The sequence below is a fragment of the Trichosurus vulpecula genome, chromosome 4 (genome assembly GCF_011100635.1).
Source record: "Trichosurus vulpecula isolate mTriVul1 chromosome 4, mTriVul1.pri, whole genome shotgun sequence".
NCBI lineage: Eukaryota > Metazoa > Chordata > Mammalia > Diprotodontia > Phalangeridae > Trichosurus > Trichosurus vulpecula.
The window spans coordinates 384,757,393-384,782,964 of NC_050576.1; the positions used below are offsets into that span (position 1 = coordinate 384,757,393).

General features: G+C 36.1%; 1 protein-coding gene across 1 annotated transcript in view; it reads left to right on the forward strand.

The window, feature by feature from the left end:
- Positions 1-25,572, forward strand: part of MYO16 (myosin XVI) — a 675,300-nt gene that overhangs the window by 281,375 nt on the left and 368,353 nt on the right. The window contains exons 14-15 of the mRNA XM_036754583.1: positions 1,226-1,343; positions 10,879-11,026. Coding sequence (XP_036610478.1) covers positions 1,226-1,343; positions 10,879-11,026 — 266 coding nt within the window. The remainder of the gene's footprint in view (positions 1-1,225; positions 1,344-10,878; positions 11,027-25,572) is intronic.

Genomic DNA, 25,572 nt, shown 5'->3' on the forward strand with positions numbered 1-25,572 from the left:
TCTCTAGGAACTCACAAGTGTACATGTCAAGTGACATCACATACCTAGTATAAAGACATTCAGGGAAAGATATTAATACATTCTATTTACAACCCCAAATCCCTATCTTATATCACTTTCCATTTGTTAGGTAGTAAACAAAATATTTTTGTTATCTTTTATAATTGAAAACTGTTTGGGGAGAATTAGGTGTTTTTATATGGCAAACACGGGGAGGGGGGGGATTGTTGTTTAGATCCAGAAAATACAAATAAAAATGTCATTTAAATAATTCAGTTCTAGGAGAGCCAAAACAACATGTAAATGGACTCATTCAGGAAAACTCATTTTGTCTAAGGTTAGAGAAAGTGATATTTGAGTGTGATTTTTTCCTGGAGTGAAAACAATCCTTTCTGAAATCTAGGAGAGAGAAAAGCCTCATACACCCTCACTGGTTCTGTCATTCTTTAGAGAACTGTTTGGTCACTCTCACTGCCACACCCTTGGCTGAAAGAAGCAGAAGAACCTTTTTTGAAAAACAGTGTTATATACTTCATCTCAAAAGCTGTCAATAAATGTAAAGACTTTTATTAAGAGAATTGCTGTAGCTATAAATTTCTTCAATTTATGGAATTTCCCCAAGCAGGTTGCATGGAGTAACACATGAGAAAACAAGCATATGATGATAGCAGCAGTTTACCTTTGTATAGGATTTTAAAATTTACCAAATGCTTTCCTATCCCAGTTTTAAAGATGAGGAAAATGAGTCACACAGAGGTTGAATGACTTGCCTAGAGTGACACAGCTAGGGCAAAATTTGAACCCAGTCTTCCTAACCCAAAGTCCAACACTCTGTCCACTACTTCATACTGCTGCTAACTCAAATTCACTACTTGGAAGAAAAGATCAAGCTATTATTTAGCCAAAATTTAAAAGAGTTTTTTGACACCCTTCCAAAAAATGATTTTGTTTGTTTGTTTTACTGCCTGTTATAAAGTGATGGAAGAAGTAGTTACTTTGCAATTCCTTGGTACAAACATACTTCAAGGTTAAGTGACTGTTCTAAGCTAGGTCACCTAGGGAACAAAAGATTTTCAAAGCTCCATAGAACCCATAGATGATTCATCTGAATCCTTGTGTTGCAACTAAAAAGACATTAGGAAATCTGAATTGAAAATGTCCTACTTCCATCAAGCATATGCATTTTTAAAATCAAAGTCCATAACAAACTTTTGTTATATTACAGGTTCACTGTGTTTTAGAAGCTTTTGGACATGCTAAGACAACACTTAATGACTTGTCCAGTTGTTTTATAAAATACTTTGAACTGCAGTTCTGTGAGAAGAAAAAATCTTTAATAGGAGGTAAGTACAAATTATGTTGGAGTACAGATAGATCCCTTGTTGAACCACAAGATGGCAGAGATGCCCAAGGAAATGATTAGGACTTACGGTAAAACAGGTCCTCAACATTTCAGTTCTATTTTAATAGATTTATCATGGCTAAAGACCAAATTTGACAGCTACAGGGAAAACAGATTAGCAAATGGCTTAATTAAGGTCCTGTTTATGCTTCTGCTGTCAATTCAAATACTGGCTTGCTTGAAATAAGCCTTTTTACTTTCTTTTTGCATCTTGCCTTTTGTAGCAGGGACCAAGACTCAGAAAATATTTTCATTTCTTCATCCTAATAACTGAGACATGGAATTTTAAACACTACCACAACCTTGGGTTGCAATAACTGAAGCCTAAGGGAGAGCTTTTTCAAAATGCCTTAGCGGATCATTAAGTTTTATGATAATCTGGAATGTGTACTAAAGCAAACTGGCAAACCCAAATTGAAAGGAACCACATTAATTTTCTAAAACTTGAACTGAAGTGAACCCTTTCTCAAGAACAATTTTAATAAAACCACCACATCAAGGTATTCAGCAAAATGAAATCGAGCCAATCAATTTAGTCCAGTTCTCTAATGAGAATACAATAAATCCCATCATTATTATTGTTATCCTTTCACATTTATGTAATGAGCTAAGATTTACAAAATGCTTTCTTACTAGCAATCTTGTGAAAAGACATTGCAATATTATTCTTTTCTTATAGGCTAAGAAACTGAGGCTCAGAGATGCTAAGTAATTGACCGATATTGTCACACATCTGGTTCTAATTTTGTTCTCCCATCTCTAATGATTTTTTTCCTCTATATTATGCTGAAAAAATTCATACTCATGATTGTCTTTGAAATCTGGTATACCCAAAAGATTTTTTTCTAAACCAATATATAATACTATAAATGTAATTTAAGAAAAAAATACACAACTTACTCTAGTAAATAAAACCATTTTGAGAAACTTGGACCAGTTATTTGCATATAAACCATATCATAATTACAAATGCTATTACAGACATAAAATTGTAATTTTGGAAGGCTGAGTACTAAAAAAGTCCAATTACTGAGTCTTAGCCCTTCAGTATGAAGAGGTCTTCTAACTAATTCTAGTGCTTTTCCTAATTGCAGTGGTTGTAGGAAAGAATAATGATAAATCAATGGATTCATGTTCTGAATGTCATTGCATCTTAAAGAATAACCATTTGAGAAACTTCTGAAAATTAGGAATCTCTTCACATGAGTTTCTAAGGAAAATTCTGGGGGTCCTCGTTCCTTGACATGTTATGGTAGGAATAAGACATGGGACTGCCACTTTAAGAATGATTCTACTTCAGGAGGAATAGGTATATGGGCTTTCTTGCTTTAGTTCACCACTACCACCACCCTCTCCCATTTTTTTAAATGACTTTGGCTTCTGTAGGCTGGCCAGCAATGTGTTGTACGATGCCCTGGGACTTCCTATAGAATCTGTTCCACCCTCCATCAAGACATAGCTTTAAAAATTGAAAACATCTGGTCCCCCTAAGGTCCATTTTGTATTGACCATTAGCACCTCTGACTACTTCTAGGTGGAATCTTTATGCAGTAAATGTCTTTTCTAGAGATCTCATCCTTTTTTAATTTTCCCAAATGAACTGAAATTTAAATAATTCCTTTTCCTCCAGAATAGCATTAATAATGTATTTTTCTTTCCAAAATAGAATTTATCAAGAAAAGAACTATATATCTATAAAATGAATATACACATATTTATAGATATATATTTAATATAATTGATATATTTACTAACCTTGCAAGGTATATTTTGAATATAGCTACTTGGCTATTTTTTAACTCTATGTTTTAAAGGACAATTTTACATATACATTTATATAATTACTTCCAAAATAGATTTAACACAGTTACATTAAAGAGAAAAAAAGCAAAATAAAAACTGATTTTATAGACAGAAGATTTGAACTGATGCCATTTGTTTTTCTGTTAAGCAGAATTTCTCTCCTTACCTAAAAAAATACAATTTAAGAATCACTCCACTGATCCTAAAACTGACAAAAAGTAGTATGATAGCTACTTAATTTGTTTGTTGTTGGTGATGATCACACACACACAAACATTCAGAATGTTTACATCAGTTTATGTATCTATAAAATATTTATCTATAAATATAGATAGAAAATAATCCACAAAATCAATATCACAAGCATAGTGTAGTAAGAACAGGCACCTTCTCTGCAACTAATAGTCCTTAAGGTGCCTGGGCTACTGAAAAGTCCAGTAACAAAAAGTCACTGACATTCAAGCATGTATCAAAGGTATGTATCAAACAAGATTTGAATCAAATGTTCCTACAGTATACTACCCCTCATAGGTATAAATAAAGAGATGTAGACATAGTTATTAATGTAGGTGTGAATATATCTGCATGTATAGATAATATGGTATGTTCCCCATCACTAAAATTGTTCAAATAGGTATGTGGTGACCACTTTCCAAAGATGATGTAAAAAAAGATTCATATTTGAGGGAGGATTTTGGACTAGACGTTTTCCAAAGTCCCTTAAATCTCTATTACTCTATTTGATGATTCTAGCATGATGTGTTCTAATAACTAGCAATAAGTTGCCAATTAATATGACTCAATAGCACTTTTTATCCCCCAAAAGCCTTTATTTGCTGTGACAATGAATAGATACAATTATAGATCTGAACTAAATTGATGTGGATAGGAGATATGATACGAAAAAAAAAATGATGGGCTAGTCCTTTATCTAATTAAAACAAACTCAGAAACATAATCATTATTGTATTATGATATTTTGTTACATAAATATGGTATCTGCCATCTTCCCCTCTACCCAAACAGAGTGCAACAGAATGCAAATGCCATCACTGTGGAGACTGTGTCATTTTTAAAATTTTGGTATTCCTTTAGCACATTGTCTTTTGCCCATAGTAGATACTTAATACATCTTAGTGGGATTTTTAAACTATTACCAACAATCAACAAATTAAGCAGCTATTATAATACTTTTTGTCAGCTCTAAGGAGTGATTTTTGAATTCTGCTTCTTGAGGTAAGGTGGAAACTCTGTTAAATAGATAATAAACGGCATCAATTAAAACCCTGCCTATAAAATCAGTTTTTATTCTCTTCAATGTAATTATTAGAGCCATCTTGGAGTTCATGGTATAAATGTATATGTAAAGTTGTCTTCCAAAACTTAGATTTAAAAAAACCCCAGCCAAATAGCCACGTTCAAAACTCTTTCTTGAGTCAGTGTGTGTGTGTCTGTTTGTGTGTCTGTGTCTACGTGTTTCACTTGTGTCTGACATTTTTGTGACCCCATTTGGGGTTTTCTTGGCAAAGAGACTGAAATGGTTATATATGACAAATCTTTTATGGTCAACGCTTTCTCTTGTCTATCATTTTCATATTTCTTATTGTTCATATTCTGTTTCCCTAAATGAACCTTGTCATTTCTCCTTTTCCTTTCTTTTTCCTAATTGACATAGTAGATAGCTGTGGCCTTTGAGCCAGTAAAATCTGGATTCAAGTTCCAATTCCAATATATACTGGCTGTGTGACTATGGGCAATTCACTTGACCTGTCAATTCCAGAGTCCACTAATTGCAGAGAAGGTGCTCACCTGCATTGATAGAGGAAGCTTCTTCATCTGAGAGTCCTCAAAATCAATGAAATCTTGGGTTCAATTTTTAACCCATTCTTTCATCAAGCTTTGTAAATCCTTCACCTTTCACTTTTACCTTTTATTAACATCCTTAAAATATAGTTTTTGTTAATTTTTTTTTAACAAGGCATATCCACTTTGTCTCAGTTGTTTCTAATAGAAATGAAGTTTATGAAAATTAAGTAAAACACAATAATTAGAAGAAATTTCTCTACATGTTTCTTCCCGCTATCCCTATGTAACAAAACACATTCAATAACACTGGATATTATCAGGTCAAGATTCAAATTCAGAAGCTTTGGAAGCTTGCTTTATGAATGATTTAAAATTTTAAATAAAAAAAGAAAGTCACCTTAAATCTTTGTTTAAATTCAATTCCATCTAAAATTATAGACGCGAAATCAATAGCCTACCCAGGCTTTGATTTATTGATGTTTAAGCCAATTTGCATATTCAGTGGAGTAAAACTTATTTTGAGTAGAACCAAAGCTATAATCAGCCATTTGGGCACCCAGGGAGAGCAGCACAAAACATGCCCTCAAATAAACTTTGCAATTTCCATAGTGTCATATTCTCAGAATTGAAAGGCTATTAGAGACCATAACGGGAGCCACCTCGTTTTATTGATGAGGAACTAAGGTCCAAAGGTTTTAAATGATTTGATGAAAGTCACATACGTTGCTAATGTTAGAAACAGGATTTGAACCAAGTCCACTTGACTCAATATCTAGCATTCTGTCTATTACACTATGTAGGAAAGTAATACAAGACCTAATTAGAAGTTGAGCATGGTGGTTTGCCCCAGTAATCCTGGCTACCAAGGAGACTGAGGTTGGCAGATCTCTTGAGCTTTGGAGTTCTGAGCATCAATGGGATAAGTAAAAGAGGTTTCTCTGCCAAGTCTGGTATCAATATGGTGAGCCTCTAGAAATGATAGGAGAAGAACAACAAATTGTCCAAAGAGGGACAATTCTGCCGAGGCTGGAAATGGAGTAGATCAAAATTATTCTGCCAATCAACAGTAGAATTAAGCCTGTGAGTAACCACTGTACTTCCAGCCTAGGTGAAATAGGAAGACCCAGTCATTAAAAATGCATTTTAAAAAGTAATTAGAGCAAATTTAGTTGGGCAAGAGGGAAAATTAGTTACTATAGTGGCTCACAGGTGGGTGTTATTAAAATATTATTAAATGTTATTAAAATAGCTTTCCACTTTAATTAAATATTCTTGCTAATCAGATACTGCACTAAGTTGTATCTAGCCTGCTGAAAGAAGGCATGTGCTGTCAACATGCACACAAAAATTTAAACATTGAAGTTTTTTAAATCATTATTTTACATTTTTGTACCCTCCAAATTTCTCCCTAGTCACCTGACCCTTCTTACAGCTTCTAATAGGATAGCTTCTCTGTGGGCCTACCACCATGGTCATTTAGCCACAATAAAGCTTTATCAAGTAGTAAGTTGTTACATGGATTTAAGATTATCTTATTGAATATTGGAGAATGCCAAGCAATAGTAGTGATTTTAGTTGTAATATAATTGATGCTTGGCTGCTTCTACTGACAACAGCTAATCAATAGAGACAACTGCTTTCTTGCTAAGACTGTGCTTAGCCCATACCATAGCAAACATTCTTGCTGAGGTAAAAGAGCTTCATCCTGTTCATCTGCAAGCTCTACTAAATGTTATTGCTATTTTAATAGTACCTTTGCCCATACTGCCTTGGGGCACGCTCAACAAGGATCACAAGACCACATCCAGCTTTGATGTTCCTAAACAAGGATAATACCTGAGCACTTCCAAAGGAAGAGGTGGGGTAGCCATCCTGGTGCTACACTTTTCTTTAAAATAATCCTGGGATGAGAGCCACAAGAAGGTTTTTATTATCCACATTTTAATGATGAAGAAACTGTTTTAGGGAAGTTATATGACTTACTGAAAATGCTTAGGGTTACCAAGTGATAGAAGTAAGATTAGAATCAGAGAGTCATAGAATGTTACAGTGGAAGAGATTTTAGCAATGATCTAGTCCATATGTTTCCAAAGTGGAAGATACCACCCCCTGGGGTGCACTGGAATGATCCAGGGGGGCAGTAGTAGCCTCTTGTGCAATTGAGAGATATTGAATAAAAATAAGGGGGTGGTGGGAGTATAAGAAAACATAAGAAAATTTTGACAAACCATTCCTACATGTTTCATTTGTTGTGTAACAGAATTAAAGTTTAGGTATTTTCTAAATAAACACACAAAATTCAAGTTATAACTGATTAGTGGTCAAGTTTGCTGACAGGTCTTAACAAGCAAGTGTTGTTAAGCTAGCATGTCCCACATTATCAGAAGTCCAGCATGAAGTCTAGCAGAAATATGTGCATGTAATGACTTGTTTACAATACAATAATATACACTATATAGTACACGGTTACATGATACAGTGTTGCATCATCAAAATTTCAATGGAGGAAAAAAATCCACAAATTTGCAACAAATTATTAAATTTAAGATGCATCATTAAAAAAATATTTTTTGAAATGGCAAACTAAAAAAAAAAATAATTAAAAGGTTAAAGAAAGATTTCCAGGGTGGCACTGAGCAATTTTTTTAAAGGGGGTGGTAGGCCAAATAAGTTTGGGAACCTCTGTCCAACCATTTTAATTAGAAAACCAACTGACTCCAAACCCAACACAATTTCAACTATACCAAATTATTTCACTTATGAATGAGACAGAGGAATTAGAGGATATTGGAACACAGGAGTAAGAAACTGGGTCACTATTAACCAAATAACACAATTTTATTTAGTTTTTATTATGTGGAGAGAAAAAAATGTCCAAATTATGTTTTTGTAAGGAGTTGAAGTCATGGTAGCATAGTAGATGTTGGGAGAAGGTAAAAGGTAATGCTGGAGCTATTGAGGATATTCCAACACATTTTAGGAGAATATACAATGTGCGTACATATGCATATATATGTACTTTCTTCGCATTTTTACTTTTTAGTTTAAACTGAAAAATATCCACTCAATCTAAAAAATTCCCTGCAGGACATCTTTATATGCAAAATGCCATTCATATCACATATAATGTTTGATCACACCACACAAAATATAGTTTAGAAGAATTATGTTGACAGTCTCATTTTTTTTTTAATTCAAAGTCTTTCAGGTCAAGTTATTAGTAAAAAGAAATGTTCATCCTGTCAATGGACACACTTGGAATTGAAAAATCCCAGGTGCCTCTTTAACTTAGAAACCAATTACCTTCCCTCAATTATTGCAATTTCATTTCAGCTATATAGGAAAAAAAAAGACATTTCCTTCTGGAAGAATATTTGGTTCCCCTGGCAGTTTATTTTATTTTACATTTTTAGAATGTAAAACATCCATTAAGATAGTTTTTGAAACCCTACTGATCAGAAAGCTGTTAATCCTTAGCAATTTTTCTCCCTGCTGGAGATGAGCTAACAAGGATGATTACTAATTACATTTTTTTTTCTAATTCAAATGGAAGATTTTGAAGTAGCTCTATGGGGTGGAGTTTGATTAATTTTGAATGCTGCTTTAAATAAAGCTTACACATATTATAGAATCAGCATGTGGAAGTGTCATTTGTATCCCTGAGTGTAGAACTGTGATAATCATGAGGGCTACCCCACTAAGCCTTCCACTCTCACCTCTCTGTTCCTTTCGTTGATGAAAGTGGGGGGAAATGACTCAATTAAGGAACCTCATTGCACATGTGTCTGAGGTTAATAGGAAAAGATTTTTATACTCTTGTATTCTGGTTTATCCGAAGAATTAATTCCATTAATATAATAAAAAAATTATAATGGAAAAATCAAAAAGAAAATAAAACTTAATATCTGATATTGTATTTGAAAATCCCCTCAGATAAAATGGCAATTAGAATGTATTTGAAGCACACTACTGCTTCATTCTCTGCTTTTCTACCCACATGGACATTTTCTGGCATATTTCAAAAAAAGGAAGAGGAGGAGAAGAGAGAGAGAGAGAGAGAGAGAGAGAGAGAGAGAGAGAGAGAGAGAGAGAGAGAGAGAGAGAGAGGAGAGAGAGGAAAGAGAGAGACCAAGAGAGAGAGACAGAGACAGCCAAAGAGACAGAGAGAGACAAAGAGAATCTTTTTGTTTTGGTGATATCTAGAGTTGTATTTTCGAGGACTTTTCTTCCTACTCATAGAAAAATGAAGGTACTGGCACAAACTCCTCTTATGAGGATGCTCTTTGATATGCTTAATCTCACTTTGACTTTTTTGCTTGACCTGAGTATTTCCTAACAGCAAATTCAGTTGTTCTTAGCCTACATTTTATGGTCAAAACACAAATGTGCTAATGGCTATAAACGTGAGTAACAATTAATAAATTATTTAAGTGGGGTCCTGTTTATAGTTCAGTTGTGATGGATAATTAAGGCCATCTACCTTTCTGAGAACTGTCATCTTGTAAAAATATTGACTGAGTAGAGTCCTGGCTGTGTATCAGAAGACCTCTATCATTTACATATACTTATGCTGTTCAAGCATATTATTTCTCACTGCTGATCATTAATAGCAAAAAGCTGAAGAGATAGTTGTTCAAAGACATCTACTAACATTGTTGACAACAGAAGTGTAAACATACAGCCATAAACCATGTCAGGAACTAGGGCCTAAATAATCTTTGAGAATTAAGGAAACTTTTTAAACACATTTTGGCATTTCTTGGACTATAACATCTTCAATGATTATGCCACTGTGAAACAAAGTCATTATGTGACTATGGTTTGTTTTGGTTTACTAACCTGCTAAACTGAAAGTAATTTGTATCAGTGTGCCCCTACGTGGTATTTTATTTCCTTTTGTCTTGTCTCTATTGTCATCAGTGATGGCTACCTTTAGGAATATGTTGAATAAGACATGAGGTGCAGCTAGAAAATGAGAGGTAGTGTTTTGTAGTGAAATAGAAAGCCAGCATCAGAGTCAAGAAGACTTTGGTTAAAGTCTAATCTCTAAAGCATGCTGTCTGTGTGACTAGCCTGGAACTCTAAATGCCCCCAGGCACCCCTCATAATATGCATATAATATACATTGCAGAGCACCTGGTGGTTTGCCTCAATACAAAGAATTTTCTTAATGGGAGTTCCCCATACCAATTTTAATGGGGGTGGGGGGAATGGACAACCTAGAAGAATAATTTCCCTAAACTCCCTACAAATAGCTATTTCAATTTATAGTCTTGGCTGGCATGCTTCTTACTGTCAAATAACTGGGTACTTGAGCTTCACACTTCATTATTTTTGAATAAATTGATAAATTGTTTAATTATCTGCCATTACATGAAGACATATGTTTGCATGGCTAGGTAGACTTTGTGTGGTTTCAAGGGCCTTGGAAGTCTTGAAGTCTATATCCCTTTTGTGCCTTGGGATACCTTATGAAATCCAATCGATTTCTTCGTATGCTACAAAAAGTTTTCTTCAGCTATTCAGGATGGCAAAGGAATAATAGCATCCATTTCATTTTGTGGGGTTTTATTTTCCAGGGTATTTGTTGGATAACCTCCAAAAACATCCCTCTTCAATACAGAGTGCACTTCAGTACTTTAAAAAAAATAATGCACAAAATAAGAAAATCTTCATTTATGTATTCAGTGGCAGTACTCTAGGGGGAACATCCTCTCAGATTTAAATTATCTGTAACATTTTATCTTAAAGGACTATACAGGAAAATAGAATGAGCCCATGTTACAAAGCATCAGAAGAATAAATAACATTCATGAAAATTAGATGAGTAAATATCATTTAACTGTGTCTCTATTTTTCCAAATCAGCCAGGATTTATACTTACATGTTAGAGAAGACCCGGCTTGTTTCTCAACCTCTCAGCCAGAGCAATTTTCTTATTTTCTACTTGTTAATGGATGGGCTGACTGCTGAAGAAAAATATAGTCTTCGTCTTAATAACTTATCTGCACACAGGTAAGTGGCTAAGCTTTTCTAAAGTAATTAGTATTAATTTTCAGATTTTTATTATAAATCTGATTTTTCTAAAAATAAAGGAATAGAAAAGTAATGGCTAAAATAGATATAAGCTATTTTTTAACCATAAATGTCATTTTAATTAAAAATCTGAACTTCTTCAGACTTCACTATTATGCATTCATATTTTTCTTAGTTTAAGACTAAGGGTAAAAAATTATAGTGTTTATGTTTAAGAAATATTCAATAATAGAAATTGAAACCTGGAAAATCAAAATGTTCATTTTTATGATTATGGAGATCAGAAAGATTAAGAGGAAACATCTGGATTGCTTCCTTTGATTATTTTATTAGCTATTAATGAATAATTTCAAATTTTCAATTGTCCTTCAATGTGGGGATATATCTTTATTAAGGAAGAATTTGACTCAATTCAGTAAATTTTTATCATTGGTGTAATACTTAAAAGACACCATATTAAGAAGGCATTGAGAATAAAATGATTTAAAAAAATGACAGACTCTAGCTTCAGAGAGCTTATATTTCATGTGGGGGCAGAAGAGAGTGGGGTCATGGCGTACTTGGTTATGTCTAGAACAACATATGGTAAGATGAGAGTGAAGGAGCATTCAAATTATAGATTTCTAGGACAATTCCTTACTAATTGAGAGAGTGAATATAAATGCCATAACTGATTTGAACTTATATCAATTTCAAATTTAAGAGGTTGATTTTATATCCTGAAGGTAAGCCATGTGTTGATACAGAAGTTATATAATAACTTTCATCAGGATTGCACAGGGAAGTGGAATAGAAAAGGAGACAAAAAAGATTTAGCGTTCCTTCTGGTTGTTGTTGTTGAGTCATTTCAGTCATGTCTGACTTTCTGTGACCCCCATTTGGGGTTTCCTCAGCAAAGATACAGAAGTGGTTTGCCATTTCCTTCTCCAGCCCATTTTACAGATGAGGAACTGAGGCAAACAGGGTTAAGTTATTTGCCTAAGGTCACACAGCTAGTAAATGTCTGAGGCCAGATTTGAGCCACTGACTCTGGGCCCAGAACTCTAGCCACTGTGCCACCTAACTGCCACATTCTTTCTATGCCTCTGTAAAATATTATTTCTAGATTCATATACCTACCCCATTCTAGTACTTTCTCCACTAAGGTTACTTTTCATTTACTATGTATGTATCTTGTAAATACCTATTTATTTCATGTTGCCTCCCCCTTTAAAGTATAAGCTCCTTGAGGATATTTTTTTTCTTAGTATGTCCAGAGCTTGAGACAGTGTCTGGCACATGAAACCAAGCATTAATAATTGTTTATATTTGATACATTGATTGGTAGAACAAGATCTTATTTTACAGAAGAGGAACCTAAGCTAGAGAGAAGTAAAATGACTTACCGAAGGCCATACAGCTAAAAAAATTCCAGAGACAAGCTTAGAACAAAGAATGAATGAATAAATAAATAAATAAAACTTTTCATTATTCATAGCTCCCTAATATTTTATGCTAGGCAAACACCAATGCTATTAAATAAGTATTCATTTATGTTTTGGTTTTATATAACTAATATCCATATTTCTACAGAAATAGAGAAATATGCATAATGTTTTTAAAATAAAATCTACTCCTCCCCCAAATGAACCCCAATCTACTTTGTACCTCAGCTAGATTTTTTTAATAGTCTCTGTTGGGGGGAAGCACAATTATTAATTTATTTATCTCTGGTCATTCCATTTATTTCTCTTTCTCAACATAGCTTGGGAGTGACTAAGCATATTCAAAAACTGAAACAGTGGGAGATACTTTGCCAAGAGTCCCCACAGGAAAAACCTCAGCAAAATCTTGAATAATTTAGTCCCCATGAACAAAGTTGTTATCTCATCAAAAATCTCACAAGCATCCAAAAAAGGACAAAGTCCTACCCCTCAGCAGATCTATATACCTCATCTTCAGCTTCAGAAGTAAATTATACCTAAACATTTGGAGAATAGTGCTTTTCTCAGCAAAGTTTTACCAGGATTAATTGGGCTGAATGAGATCTTTTATTGGTAATTAAAGGTTTAACCTGGATAATATAGATGAAATTTGACAAAATCACATAGAACTGGGATTTTAATTTGTCCAGAGATCTCTTCTTAGTTTACAAATCAAATATGTTAAATGAGAGCCTTTCTTGAAATTGTTTTGTGCTCAGCTGGATGCATCCCAGACATTAAAACATTTAAACTCTCATTCTACTGATCTCTGTATTCAGTATCTCAGCTATTAATGGAAACAGAACAATTTCTAGATGCCTGTATGTTTTCTGATGTCACAATTGAAACTAGGACTGATTTTTGTCCAATGTTGCCCATTAAACTAGCAAGCATTTGTGAAGTATGCACTATGTTGAAGGCAAGAACAACACAGTAAAGGACTATTTCTTTCAAAAATTAATGTTTGTGTGTTTCATTCAATGAATCCAGTTGATATCTTAGTTTAAAAAGACAAAGGAACAGACACACATAACTTAGCAGTTCCCCAAATCTGTAAATAAAATATTTTCCCAGTAGCCAGAATACTCGTATTCTATTATTTTTCTACCTCTTCAAAGGTAAGAAATAACTTTAGGAGACAATATCTGCTTTAAAAAATTGCAAATATGAAAACCACTGCTGCCACTGCGTTTATTTATTTATTTTACTTTGCTGTGGAAATGATTTATATCAACTTGTACTCAATGGATTGCCTTTGTGGATTTTAAAATGCACGCATAAGCCTTTCTTATTGTAACATTGCGATAATATCTGTTCCATTTGGATAGTAGTTAAGAGCAATTTATGTGTTCTTGTTGTAAGATGTGTGATAGACTTTAGCCAATTACCCACAATTCTTCAAAGGTGTGTGTAGTTTGTGGGCTAGGTGGGGCAGTTACTTGACTCATACTACAGGAATGACATTCCCACCCAGAAAAAGGTGATTAATTGTTACTGTTGTCTACAAATGCATGGCAGCTTACTGACCATCAACTTTGGGAAAATCACTTTCCCTATCTGTTCTCTCAGTTTCCTCTTCTGTTAAATGGGTACAATTAGATGATCTCTCAGGTTCCTTCCAGAACCTTCCATCTTGTGACTTGCCTTATAATTGTTAAGAACAGTATTGCTGCAGGTACCTTAAACTTCCACTAGGTGTCATCCCTCTCCACAAAGTCAAGTCTTAGGACTATGAATACCATTCATTTCAGAAATTTCTGTTCTCAGTTCTCAATTTCTATTTCCGTTTTATAAATGTTTATTTTTCCATCTCTACTTTGTTATAGGAATATATTCTTTTAGTTTTAAGAAATATAGATAAGTAACTGGGTTATGTTCTCGAAACCAGAAATTACTGGGAATGCAACTATTTCTTTCCTCTTTTCCATCTTGGGATCATATATTAGACCTGGAGGTACTTTACAGGTCACCTAATCTACCCACCTCATTTTACAGATGAGGAAACTGAGGCCCAGAGAATGGGCCTTCCCAAGGTCATATAGGTTCTAAATGGCATAGACAGGATTTTGAGGATTTGAGCCTAAGGCCTCTAATTTCAAATCTATAATGCTTTCCACTTTATCTTTTTAAAATAGATCCAGGAGTTTAGGATCCCTTAGGTTTTGAGACAGGCCAACACAAACATCCAAAGAAATGATTCATTCACCCTTGTGTTTTCTCATGATGGGATTGATTTCATAGACTATTTCTATTTCCCATATTAAAAAAAAATAAACTAAAAGCCAGCTTCAGGTTGATTTTCTTTATGTGAACTGTGTCTCACCCTCTGTTATGATAAAAGGAAACTCTGAGTCACTAGTTATTTGCACTCATGATTGCTGTCTAAATGAATACCTATCACAGTAGAAGCCAATTAGAGTTTAAATTTAGTGAGAGCTGATTCTCTATTAAGTTTTGGATACTTCAAGTCTTCAGTGATCTGTGATTTTGTTTGGAGAGAGTATTCTCTCTGGCAGGATGTATCATAATTCCTCTATAACTCTGAATATATGTGTATATGTATGGACATATATATATTCGTATATATATTCTATATGTTAGATATATGGAAATATCTCAATATTCTCCTGAACATGTCATTTTGTTCTCCCATATGGCATTACATGATATTCATATGTGTAAAATACATGTACACTAATATATACATATGTATACTAATATGTATATAAAATATGTATATGCATACATTGATACATATATATGCAGATGTTTGATAATAGAAAATTATGAGGACCTACACTATGAAATCTATATTCTGTTCATTAACTTTATAATCTGAGTCAATTCCTGACCTGAGATCAGTCTTTTTCTCATAAATCTATAAGTCCTATCCTTGGACAACAAACGTAGGCTCTGGTTGGGCCCATAGTCAAATGACTTTATAATTTGATGCAATCAGCCAGAGTTTATGTTGCATTCCCAAAACATTTGAGGATGAAGGGTTACCTCCCTGCCATGATGAGGCAGGATTTTAACATACAGTATTTTCAATATGAATGTTATATTTAATGGGAAAAATGTTCCATACAGTAAATTAATAAAGGGTACATCTTAAAGTACGTAAATATTAGTTCTTGGCATTGTATTTTCTTGTTTCCCAGGATTTTTGCTGCAGTTTCCTTTCTCATATGCAATATGTAATTTCTTTACCTCATATTTTAACCAGTTAAACTTGAACTTGTGCCAGCAGCTGAATGTATTCTTGAATGGTGATATTACAACATATTTGAAAAAAAGACAGTTATATGTTGTTAAGCGATGTTTGGAAGAAATGGAACTTAAAATTGAAGAATTGAAGTTCTTTTTGTTTTTCAGTTCACAAAGTTTCTGTTTTTGTTTTTTAAGTTGAGAATAAGATAAATTGATTCTTAGGTGTTTTGATGTTTTATCCTGATCAGGGGCAATTCTTGAACCAGGTTCTTGTGATACAATCCACCCTGTCAGGCTTCTACCCCATGACAACAATTTGGAAGCTAATAGACTCTATTAACTCTAATAACTCTGTTGAGTTTTAATATGTTGAAGTTCTAAAAAAGGTTGGACTACTACCATGCAGCCAGTAGGCACATTTCAGTGATACTCTACCAGGAAACAGAGTTGTGGGTGGTTATAGGCTACTGGTGTTCTGTTCCCACTCTGCGTACTAAGTACAAATTACTAAGAATTTGCAAATTATATGACACACTGCTATTCAGGTACCTAGGTCAAACCCTGATGTAAGGATGTATAAAGATATGATTAATAGTCAAAGCACTGCATTTCAACGTAGGATAAAGAGTTTTCCCTGTGGAATTAGAGTCTAGGTTAACTCTCAAATGTGCCAGAGACTTTTCAATGCATCCCCCATGGTAAGCAGAGTAGTGCATTGGAAAGATGCTGGATTTTGAGTTAGAAGAATTGGATTCACATCCTGACTTTGCCACTTTCTCCTTATAACCTTGGATAGGTCACCTGACCTCTCTGGGTCTTAATGATTTCGTCTTTAAAATCAGGAAGTTGGACTAGAATCAACAGAATGTTCCTCAGCGTGCATAAGAAGCTGAAAATTCACTGCTATAATCCTGAAGTCCCATCAGTCCTGGATGGCTTCTAAGATCTCTTCCAGCTCTAAATCTATGATCTTTGATCTTATGATTTGGGCTTAAATATCATATCTATTACTTATTGCCTCCGAAGTTTTAGATGGCATCTGTCGACATCAATTTCTTCATCAGTAAAAAGAAACAGCTAGCCCAGGGATGGGAAACCTGAAGCCTCGAGGCTACATGTGGCCTTCTAGGTCCTTGAATGCAGCCATTTGACTGAGTTCAAGTTTTACAGAACAAATCCTTTTATTAAGGGGATTTGTTCTGTGAAGTTTAGATTCAGTCAAAAGGCTGCATCCAAGGACCTAGAGTGCCACATATGGCCTTGAGGCCACAGGCTTCCCAGCCCTGACAGACTGAAGCATATCTCATCTCCCTTCCCCCTCTAGATCTTATTCTTTGTCATGAGTTCTGACAAGTCAAATACATCCTCAGCCCCTCAGTTTTCCTAACTAAGTAGGATGTCCGAACCCAGTGTTGCTAATGGTATAAAATCATTTTCTGAGGTTGATGAAAATAATTCAGAAGACATTGCATAGTTCTGCATAGTTTTTGACTATCATATTTTATCTGATATGTATATATGTACACCATTCTCTCTCGGTCTCTCTCACTTCTTACTCCTCTTCCGTATACATATAATATAGAGGATATATTACCTCAAATTATATACAATACATATAAATTCTTATATAGGTTTGTATATAGATATATAGAATTAGAAAAACTCAAATGACACTGATTTTGGGAAATGATAAATTCATGACATTGTTTAGTAGCCAAAGTAGGAAAATTCTTACTCGGATCTGTCAGGAGTAGACTTTCAGCACCTCTGAAAAGTTCCTATAGGAGGTAGAAATTACTAAATTGATGTTAAGGATTTTTTAAAAGATTCATTATTGTATTGTTTAATGTATTAGTTAAATGAAATTCATGACATAGAGTACAAATGCTAAAACAACATATTGTTGTTGTTTGGTCATTTCAGTCATGTCCAACTCTTTTTTTAAAAATTTATTTAATTTATTTAATATTTTTACTTTTCAACATTGATTTTCATGAGAGTTTGAATTATAAATTTTATCCCCATTTTTACCCTCCCCCCCACTCCAAGATGGCATATATTCTGGTTACCCCATTCCCCAATCAACCCTCCTTTCTGTCACCCCACTCCACCCCCTATCCCCTTTTCCCTTACTTTCTCATAGGGCAAGATAAATTTCTATGTCCCATTGCCTGTATATCTTATTTCCTAGTTGCATGCAAAAACTTTTTTTTGAACTTCTGTTTTTAAAACTTTGAGTTCCAAATTATCTCCCCTCTTCCTTCCCCACCCACCCTCCCTAAGAAGGCAAGGAATTCAGTATAGGCCACATGTGTGTCATTATGGAAAACCCTTCCACAATACTCATGTTGTGAAAGACTAACTACATTTTGCTCCTTCCTATCCTATACCCCTTTATTCATTTTTCTCCTTTGACCCTCTCCCTTTTCAATAGTGTTTGCTTTTGATTACCTCCTCCCCCTATCTGCCCTGCCCTCCTTCCTCCCATCCTCTTATCTCCCTCCTCCTTCCCTCCCCTGGGGCAAGACACCCAATTGAGTGTGCATGCCATTCCCTCCTCAGGTCAAATTTGATGAAAGCAAGACTCACTCATCCCCCCTCATCTGCCCCCTCTTCCCCTCCTACAGAACTGCTTTTTCTTGCCACTTCTATGTGAGACAATTCACCCCATTTCGTCTCTCCCCCTCTCCCAACACATTCCTCTCTCATCCCCCGACTTGATTTTATTTTTTTAGATATCATCCCTTCAACTCACCCTGTGCCCTATATCTATCTATCTATCTATCTATCTATCTATCTATCTATCTATCATCTATCTATCTATCTATATGTATATATGTATATTCCCTTCAGCAACCCTAATACTGAGGTCTCATGAGTTATACACATCATCTTTCCATGTAGGAATGTACACAAAACAGTTCAACATTTACTAAGTCCCTTATGATTTCTCTTTCTTCTTTACTTCTTCTTCTTCTTCTTGATTCTTGTGTTTACTGCTTCTCTTGATCCTTGTGTTTGAAAGTCAAATTTTCTATTCAGCTCTGGTCTTTTCACTGAGAAAGCTTGAAAGTCCTCTATTTTATTGAAAATCCATATTTTGCCTTGGAGCATGATACTCAGTTTTGCTGGGTAGGAGATTCTTGGTTTTAATCCTAGCTCCATTGACCCCTGGAATATCATAATCCAAGGCCTTCGATTGCTTAATGTAGAAGTTGCTAGATCTTGTGTTATCCTGATTGCGTTTCCACAATACTCAAATTGTTTCTTTCTGGCTGCTTGCACTATTTTCTCCTTGATCCGGGAGCTCTGGAATTTGGCAACAATATTCCTAGGAGTTTTCTTTTTGGGATCTTTGTCAGGAGGCGATCAGTGGATTCTTTCAATTTCTATTTTACCCTCTGACTCTAGAATATCAGGGCAGTTCTTGATAATTTCTTGAAAGATGATATCTAGGTTCTTTTTTTTTTTGATCATGGCTTTCAGGTAGTCCAGTAATTTTTAAATTATTTCTCCAGGATCGATTTTCTAGGTCAGTGGTTTTTCCAATGAGATATTTCGCATTGTCTTCTATTTTTTCATTCCTTTGGTTCTGTTTTATAATATTTTGATTTCTCATAAAGTCACTAGCTTCCACTTGCTCCAATCTAATTTTTAAGATAGTATTTTCTTCCGTGGTCTTTTGGCCCTCTTTTTCCATTTGGCTAATTCTGCCTTTCAAGGCATTCTTCTCCTCATTGGCTTTTTGGAGCTCTTTTGCCATTTGAGTTAGTCGATTTTTAGGCTGTTATTTTCTTCAGTATTTTTGGGGGGTCTCCTTTAGCCAGTCTTTGACTTGTTTTTCACGGTTTTCTCACATCACTCTCATTTCTCTTCCCAATTTTTTCTCTACTTCTCTAACTCGCTTTTCCAAATCCTTTTTGAGTTCTTCCATGGCCTGAGACTAGTTCATGTTTTCCTTGGAGGCTTTTGATGTAGGCTCTTTGACTTTGTTGATTTCTTCTGGCTGCATGTTTTGGTCTTTTTTTGTCACCAAAGAAAGATTCCAAAGTCTGAGTCTGAATCTGAGTCCATTTTTGCTGCCTGGCCATGTTCCCAGCCAAATTACTTGACCCTTGAGTTTTTTGTCAGGGTCTGACTGCTTGCAGAGTATAGAGTACTTTGTCCCAAGCTTGAGGGGCTGTGCTGTTGTTTTCAGAGTTATTTCTGCACAGCAAGCTCTGCCACACCAGCGCTACTCCTCCCCCAAGAATGGCCAACCCAGACAGGACTCAGATCTCAGCTGGCTCTGTACTCCTGCTCAGATCTGCCACTTAATTCCTTCCACCAGGTGGGCCTGGGGCCAGAAGCAACTGCAGCTGTAGCTCTATAAGCAGCCTCAGACCTACACCACCTCCGCTGCCCCCCAGGAGAGGTGGCCAAACCGTGATCTCCTTTCACTCAGTCCCAGCAGCTTTTCCCACTAATCTTCTCTGTTGTCTTTGGTGTTTCTGGGTTGAGAAGTCTGGTAACTGCCACAGCTCACTGATTCAGGGTGCTAAGGCCTGTTCTGCCCAGCTCCCAGTCTGGTTGGTCCTGGCATGGCCTATGCTGGTCTCTGCTCTGCTCCTCTCCCAGCTCTGTGTGATAGACCTTACCCCGTGACCATTCAGGCTGTCCTAGGCTGGAGCCCTGCTTCCCTCTGCTGTTTTGTGGGTTCTGCAGTTCTAGAATTTGTTCAGAGCCATTTTTATAGGTTTTTGGAGGGACCCGGGGGGAGCTCACGGAAGTCCTTACTTTCCAGCTGCCATCTTGGCTCTGCCCCCTGACTTATCTCTCCATGTCCAATTCTTAACCCCATTTGGGGTTTTCTTGGCAAAGATACTGCAGTGGTTTACCATTTCCTTCTCTAGCTCACTTTGAAGTTGAGGAAACTTTGACAAACAGGTTTAAATGACTTGACTAGTGTCATACAGCTAGTAAGAATCTACAGCCAGATTTGAACTGAGGAAGATGAGTCTTCCGGACCTCAGGACTGGAACTCTATCTGCTACGCCACCTAGCTGCTCCTCAAAGTAATACATTACCTTTTATCTACACTATTATAATAGTATCCTAATTGTTGTCCTTTTTTCCAGTCTTTCTCCAATCAGTCTTTCACTTTTTCCTCTTCTTCAAATCCATCCTTTTCTCAAAAGCCAAGATAATCTTCTTAAGGCAAAGATGTGACTACATCACTCTCTTTAACAAAGATCTTCAACTGCCAATTATTGCCTCTAGGATAAAATCAAACTCTTTACCTTGACATTTAAAGACCTCCAGAATCTAACCACAATGAACCTTTATTTGTTTATTTCCCATTATAAGAAATAATTGTCTTACCAAGAATTCTACGAATTTAGAAAAAAAGATTTTTATTTTGGGACATTTCAGACAGGTGACCTGGCCTTCACCACCCCCACCCCTCGTGAAAAAGGGTACACTTCAAGACAATTACCAAGCCCTTTTATGATTTCTATCCCAATTCACATTTTCCCCCTGTATCCTACTGGTCAGGCATTTCAGCATTCACAGCCTATCTGAAAACACCTAAACCCCACCCCCACATGGGTCTATACTCCTGCTTACATCTCTAATTTCCACATTTCAATTCCCTCCCTCCTTTCATCCTCATACTTTATACTTCATTTAGTAAAGGAAATGCCAAGCCATAAATGCTTTTAGTCTCATCCCAGGTTGTCTGCATCAGATTTTATGATCTCTATCTGTAATGGCAATCATAGTGGGAATTTTTGCTGTTTTTTCTTTTGGAATACTTCTCATCACTAAGGCAATCAAGTGCCTTTGATTGAGTCTTGCCTTTGTTTGAATCGTGTCTTTGATTGAATCAAGGGTCATTGATTAGAAACAGTATATATACTCTGAGGTTAGTATTTTGCTTTGTGGCTCAGTCATTGGAAGTGTTCATGTGATTTGGCCAGACAATACTCTGGGGAGCCATTAAGGAGCCTCTCAGATTTGAAAACCCAGATGTTAGTGCTTCTCTCTCTAGTAACTATGTATGTATTGCTATGGTCAGAGAGTTAGAAGCTTGTCTGTTGATTTGTGTTATTTTTTCTGTTTGTAATTTCTGTTTGTATTTGCTGTGAAGTTCAGGGTGCTGACTTTTTCCCCTGAACTAAGTGAATGAGATATGTATATTTAATTAAAGTGAGATTGTAAACCCCTTGAAGTTGCTTTACTTAGAAAAGCAGATCAAAGAACCTGTGTTAGCAGCCCTCCTGTGTGCTTGTGTCATTGGCTTTATACCTCCACAGTAGCTGCAAACAGCACTGTTGTTACACCAAAGCATGAGAAAGGAATTTTCTCAATTGCTAAGAGAGTTGACAAAAGTTGTGAGCTGAAGGTTCAACCCAGGCTATCCATAAGAAAAAGTCTCATTATCTAAGACAGTATCTAGGCTAATGGGCCCCATCACTGGTGAACTACACCTGGCCTGGCAGTTTTTTGATACACAGGAAAAAGGTATTCTCAGAGAACAAATAAGGGGAGTTTGCTTTTAGATATGCTGATTAACAGGTGGCCAACATCCCCCACTGCCCTCTACAACAATCAGTTTGCCATCAGTATGACGTCTTAGGTTTCACAATTATGTTTCATAAAATTTCTGTGGAAACAAAATTCAATCATCCCTTACATTACTTATCAAATCTTAAGATCTAGTCAAACTGGACTAGTAGAGGCTTCCCACATACCATAAACTTTTTCTGCCTTCATGATAGAAGACCATCTACCATGGCTTCCAGGCACTTGCTTTTCACTTCGATCTTTAGAATCTTTATTTTTTTAAACATTCTTCTGAAATGCCTGCTTAACTAGTCTGTATTTGAAGACTGACAAAAGAGGAAAAAAAATACTTTCTCGTATTTTACTTTTGAACAGCTCTAATTACTTGGAAATTATTCCTTTCATTGAACCTGAATCTGTATATCTGCAAATTTCACCTACAGGCTGCTAGCTTTGCCCTCTCAGGGCCATACATCAGAGGTTTAATGCCTCCTTCATGTACCAGTTTATCAGATCCTTGAAGATGTCTATTATGCCTCCACTAAGCCTTCACTTTTTCTGGCTAAAAATCACTGGTTCCTACAGTGAATCTTTATATTTAATATTTTCCAGCCCTTTCATCTTTTGGCTTTTCTGTTTCTTTCTTAAAAAGTATTGTCCTGCATTGGAAAGAGTACTACCAATATGACCAGGATAGAGTTTACAACTATGTTAGCTCTCTAGTTCTGAATACTACACTTGTAAACCTAGTCATGCACACTTACTCTACCCTCTTCCATGAAAAAGTACATTTATTTTCCCTCAAAAGTCCTGCAGCATCTATCTCATGCTCTAAGATTTTTATAGTCTACATTAGTATCTCAGCAAATGCATCTAAATACTCTTTTTACCTGTCTAGGACTTATGAAGCTCGTCTTGGCCTGATGAGGTGAAATCATTGAGGTCAATGAAATACAAATTTGATAATTGATCATTTATCATTAGGTTTCCATTTTTGTTCTGCTTTTCTAGGCCAGTAATCATTGATTCTTCTTGTAAGAGAAAACTGAAGGAAAGTAGGAGTTGGATAGTTCAACCCTCTCACTGATGTTATTAATATTCCTTTCACCTCAAATAACTCTCCTTTCTCCTCCTCTCCTAAGTCTCTTGGTCTCTACCCTCCCACCCCCTACCTTACACCCCAACACCCCCCATCCTTCTCTCCCTGTTGAGTCAGGGAACCGTATGTTGAGGTTTAGGGGTGTGAGACCCCAAAATACCCACGTGCCAGGTCCTGCTCAAATGAATTTGACCTGCCTTCTTACAGCCAAAGAAAAACAAAGTTTATTAAAGATTAGCCATATTGGGTAGACTCTTAATGAATCTGAGCATTTGTGATGTTAGTGCCAGTGGGCCAGATTGAAACTAAACTGAGCTAGATTGAATCTGAGTGCCTTAACGGAGGCAACATGGATCTTATATACAGAAAGTTTGTGGGAGGGATCTAGGGTTGTCAAGTAGTCTGGGGTGACTAGAGGAGGGGTTTAGGGAGGATCTCGAGGGGACTGGGAGGACTGGGGGGGACTGGGGTGAGGTCAGACTCCAGGAATGGGAATAAGAATAAGAAATAGCTGAAGGCTACCTGGACATGAAGGACAATGGAGAGCTAGGGTAACACACCTGAGCATAGATATTTTGATAGGCTCAAGGGTGGGAAACACTGGAGGCACTCTGGAGGTAATCAGACAATGGAGGGCTATGCTAGGTTATTTTGTCATGAAATGCCAGATCTAGTGGGAAGAATGCAGAAAGAGCTCAAGTGGGTTACCAAAGTCTATATCCCATCAGGATCAGTAACCTATACTCCATCATGCCCAGCTCTTTCTCCTACTCTCCCCAGCTCTCTCTCTCTCTCTCTCTCTCTGTCTCTCTCTCTCTCTCTGTCTCTCTCTCTCTCTGTCTCTCTCTCTCTCTCTGTCTCTCTCTCTCTCTCTCTCTCTGTCTCTCTGTCTCTCTCTCTCCCTCCCTCCCTCCCTCTCTCTGTCTCTCTCCCCCTCCCTCTCTTCTTCCCTCCTTCCCTCCCTCTCCCTCTCTCTCTCTCTCTTTCTCTCTCTCTCTCTCTCCCTCCCACACACACTCTCTACCCCTTTCCCCCTCTCTCCCTCCCCTCTCTGTCTCTGTCTCTCTGTCTCTGTCTTTCTCTCTCTGTCTGTCTGTATTTCTATGTCTTTTTCTTTGTTTCTGTCTCTAGGCAGTCTCTCTCTTTCTCTCTTGAACTTTCTCTTACCCCCATCATAGCATTTAAAAAACAAAAACATCAAGGTTTTTTTTTTGGGGGGGGTGTACTTAGCCTACATTATGGGCCTCAACTCATTATGAGCTTTAGAATTCTAAGATAATTATCACACAGTATTGTAATATCTTTTTTGCTGTCATCCTCATTTAATTGCCCATTGTCCTCGCTTTCATCTTCTTTGCATTTACTTTAAACATCTAAGTTAACCCATGGGTTTCCTTTGTATCCACATCAATCTCTCCAGGCAATGCTCTTTGTTCTCATCAGCATTCCATTCTTGAGAGATTCCCTTTCCATTTGATCCAACTTTTAGACCATTGAACCCTACCTAATCTTTGTCTGAACTCTTTGAAATCTGCTCCAAGTTTCAGATGCATAATAGACAATGGCTGCCTTTTTTTTCCTTCTTATTTCTTGAACTATTTTAGAGGCATCACGGCATAGCAAGATGGATTTGGATCTAGGAAAACCTGCCTGAGAAATTTACATGTTCACTGTTGCTGGACAAGGCCCTTTGACTCTCAAAATACCAGTTTCCTTATCTGCAAAATGGGCATAAAAATAGCACCCACCTTAGAAGGTGTTGTGAGGATAAAATTTCATAATGTAGGTAAAACATTTTGAAAAGCACTAGGTAAATACATGCTAATATTATTTCTCTTAGATAAGAATTTGATCAAAAATAAGAAAAACAAGTGTCTCTGTATCTCTCAGCATTACGAAGAATAAATTTAATATTAAGGCAAATCATACATTTATTAGGTGCTCTGCTTTAGGAAGAGGAGTATATGAACCAGCAAATATCACAATCATGAAAGCATCCCAACACTACACTTTCATGTTTCCGAACAAGGCTTGTGATCTGTTCCATGAATTGGTCATCTAATTTTTCCTGTTTTCCAGGTGATTTGAAATATCCCCCCACCATGCCATTCTTTCTCTTTTTTCTCTCTGTTTCCATTACCCAAATGTATAAGACAGCTTTTCAGATATTCAAATAATAATATATCACTATGACAAACAACTGAATT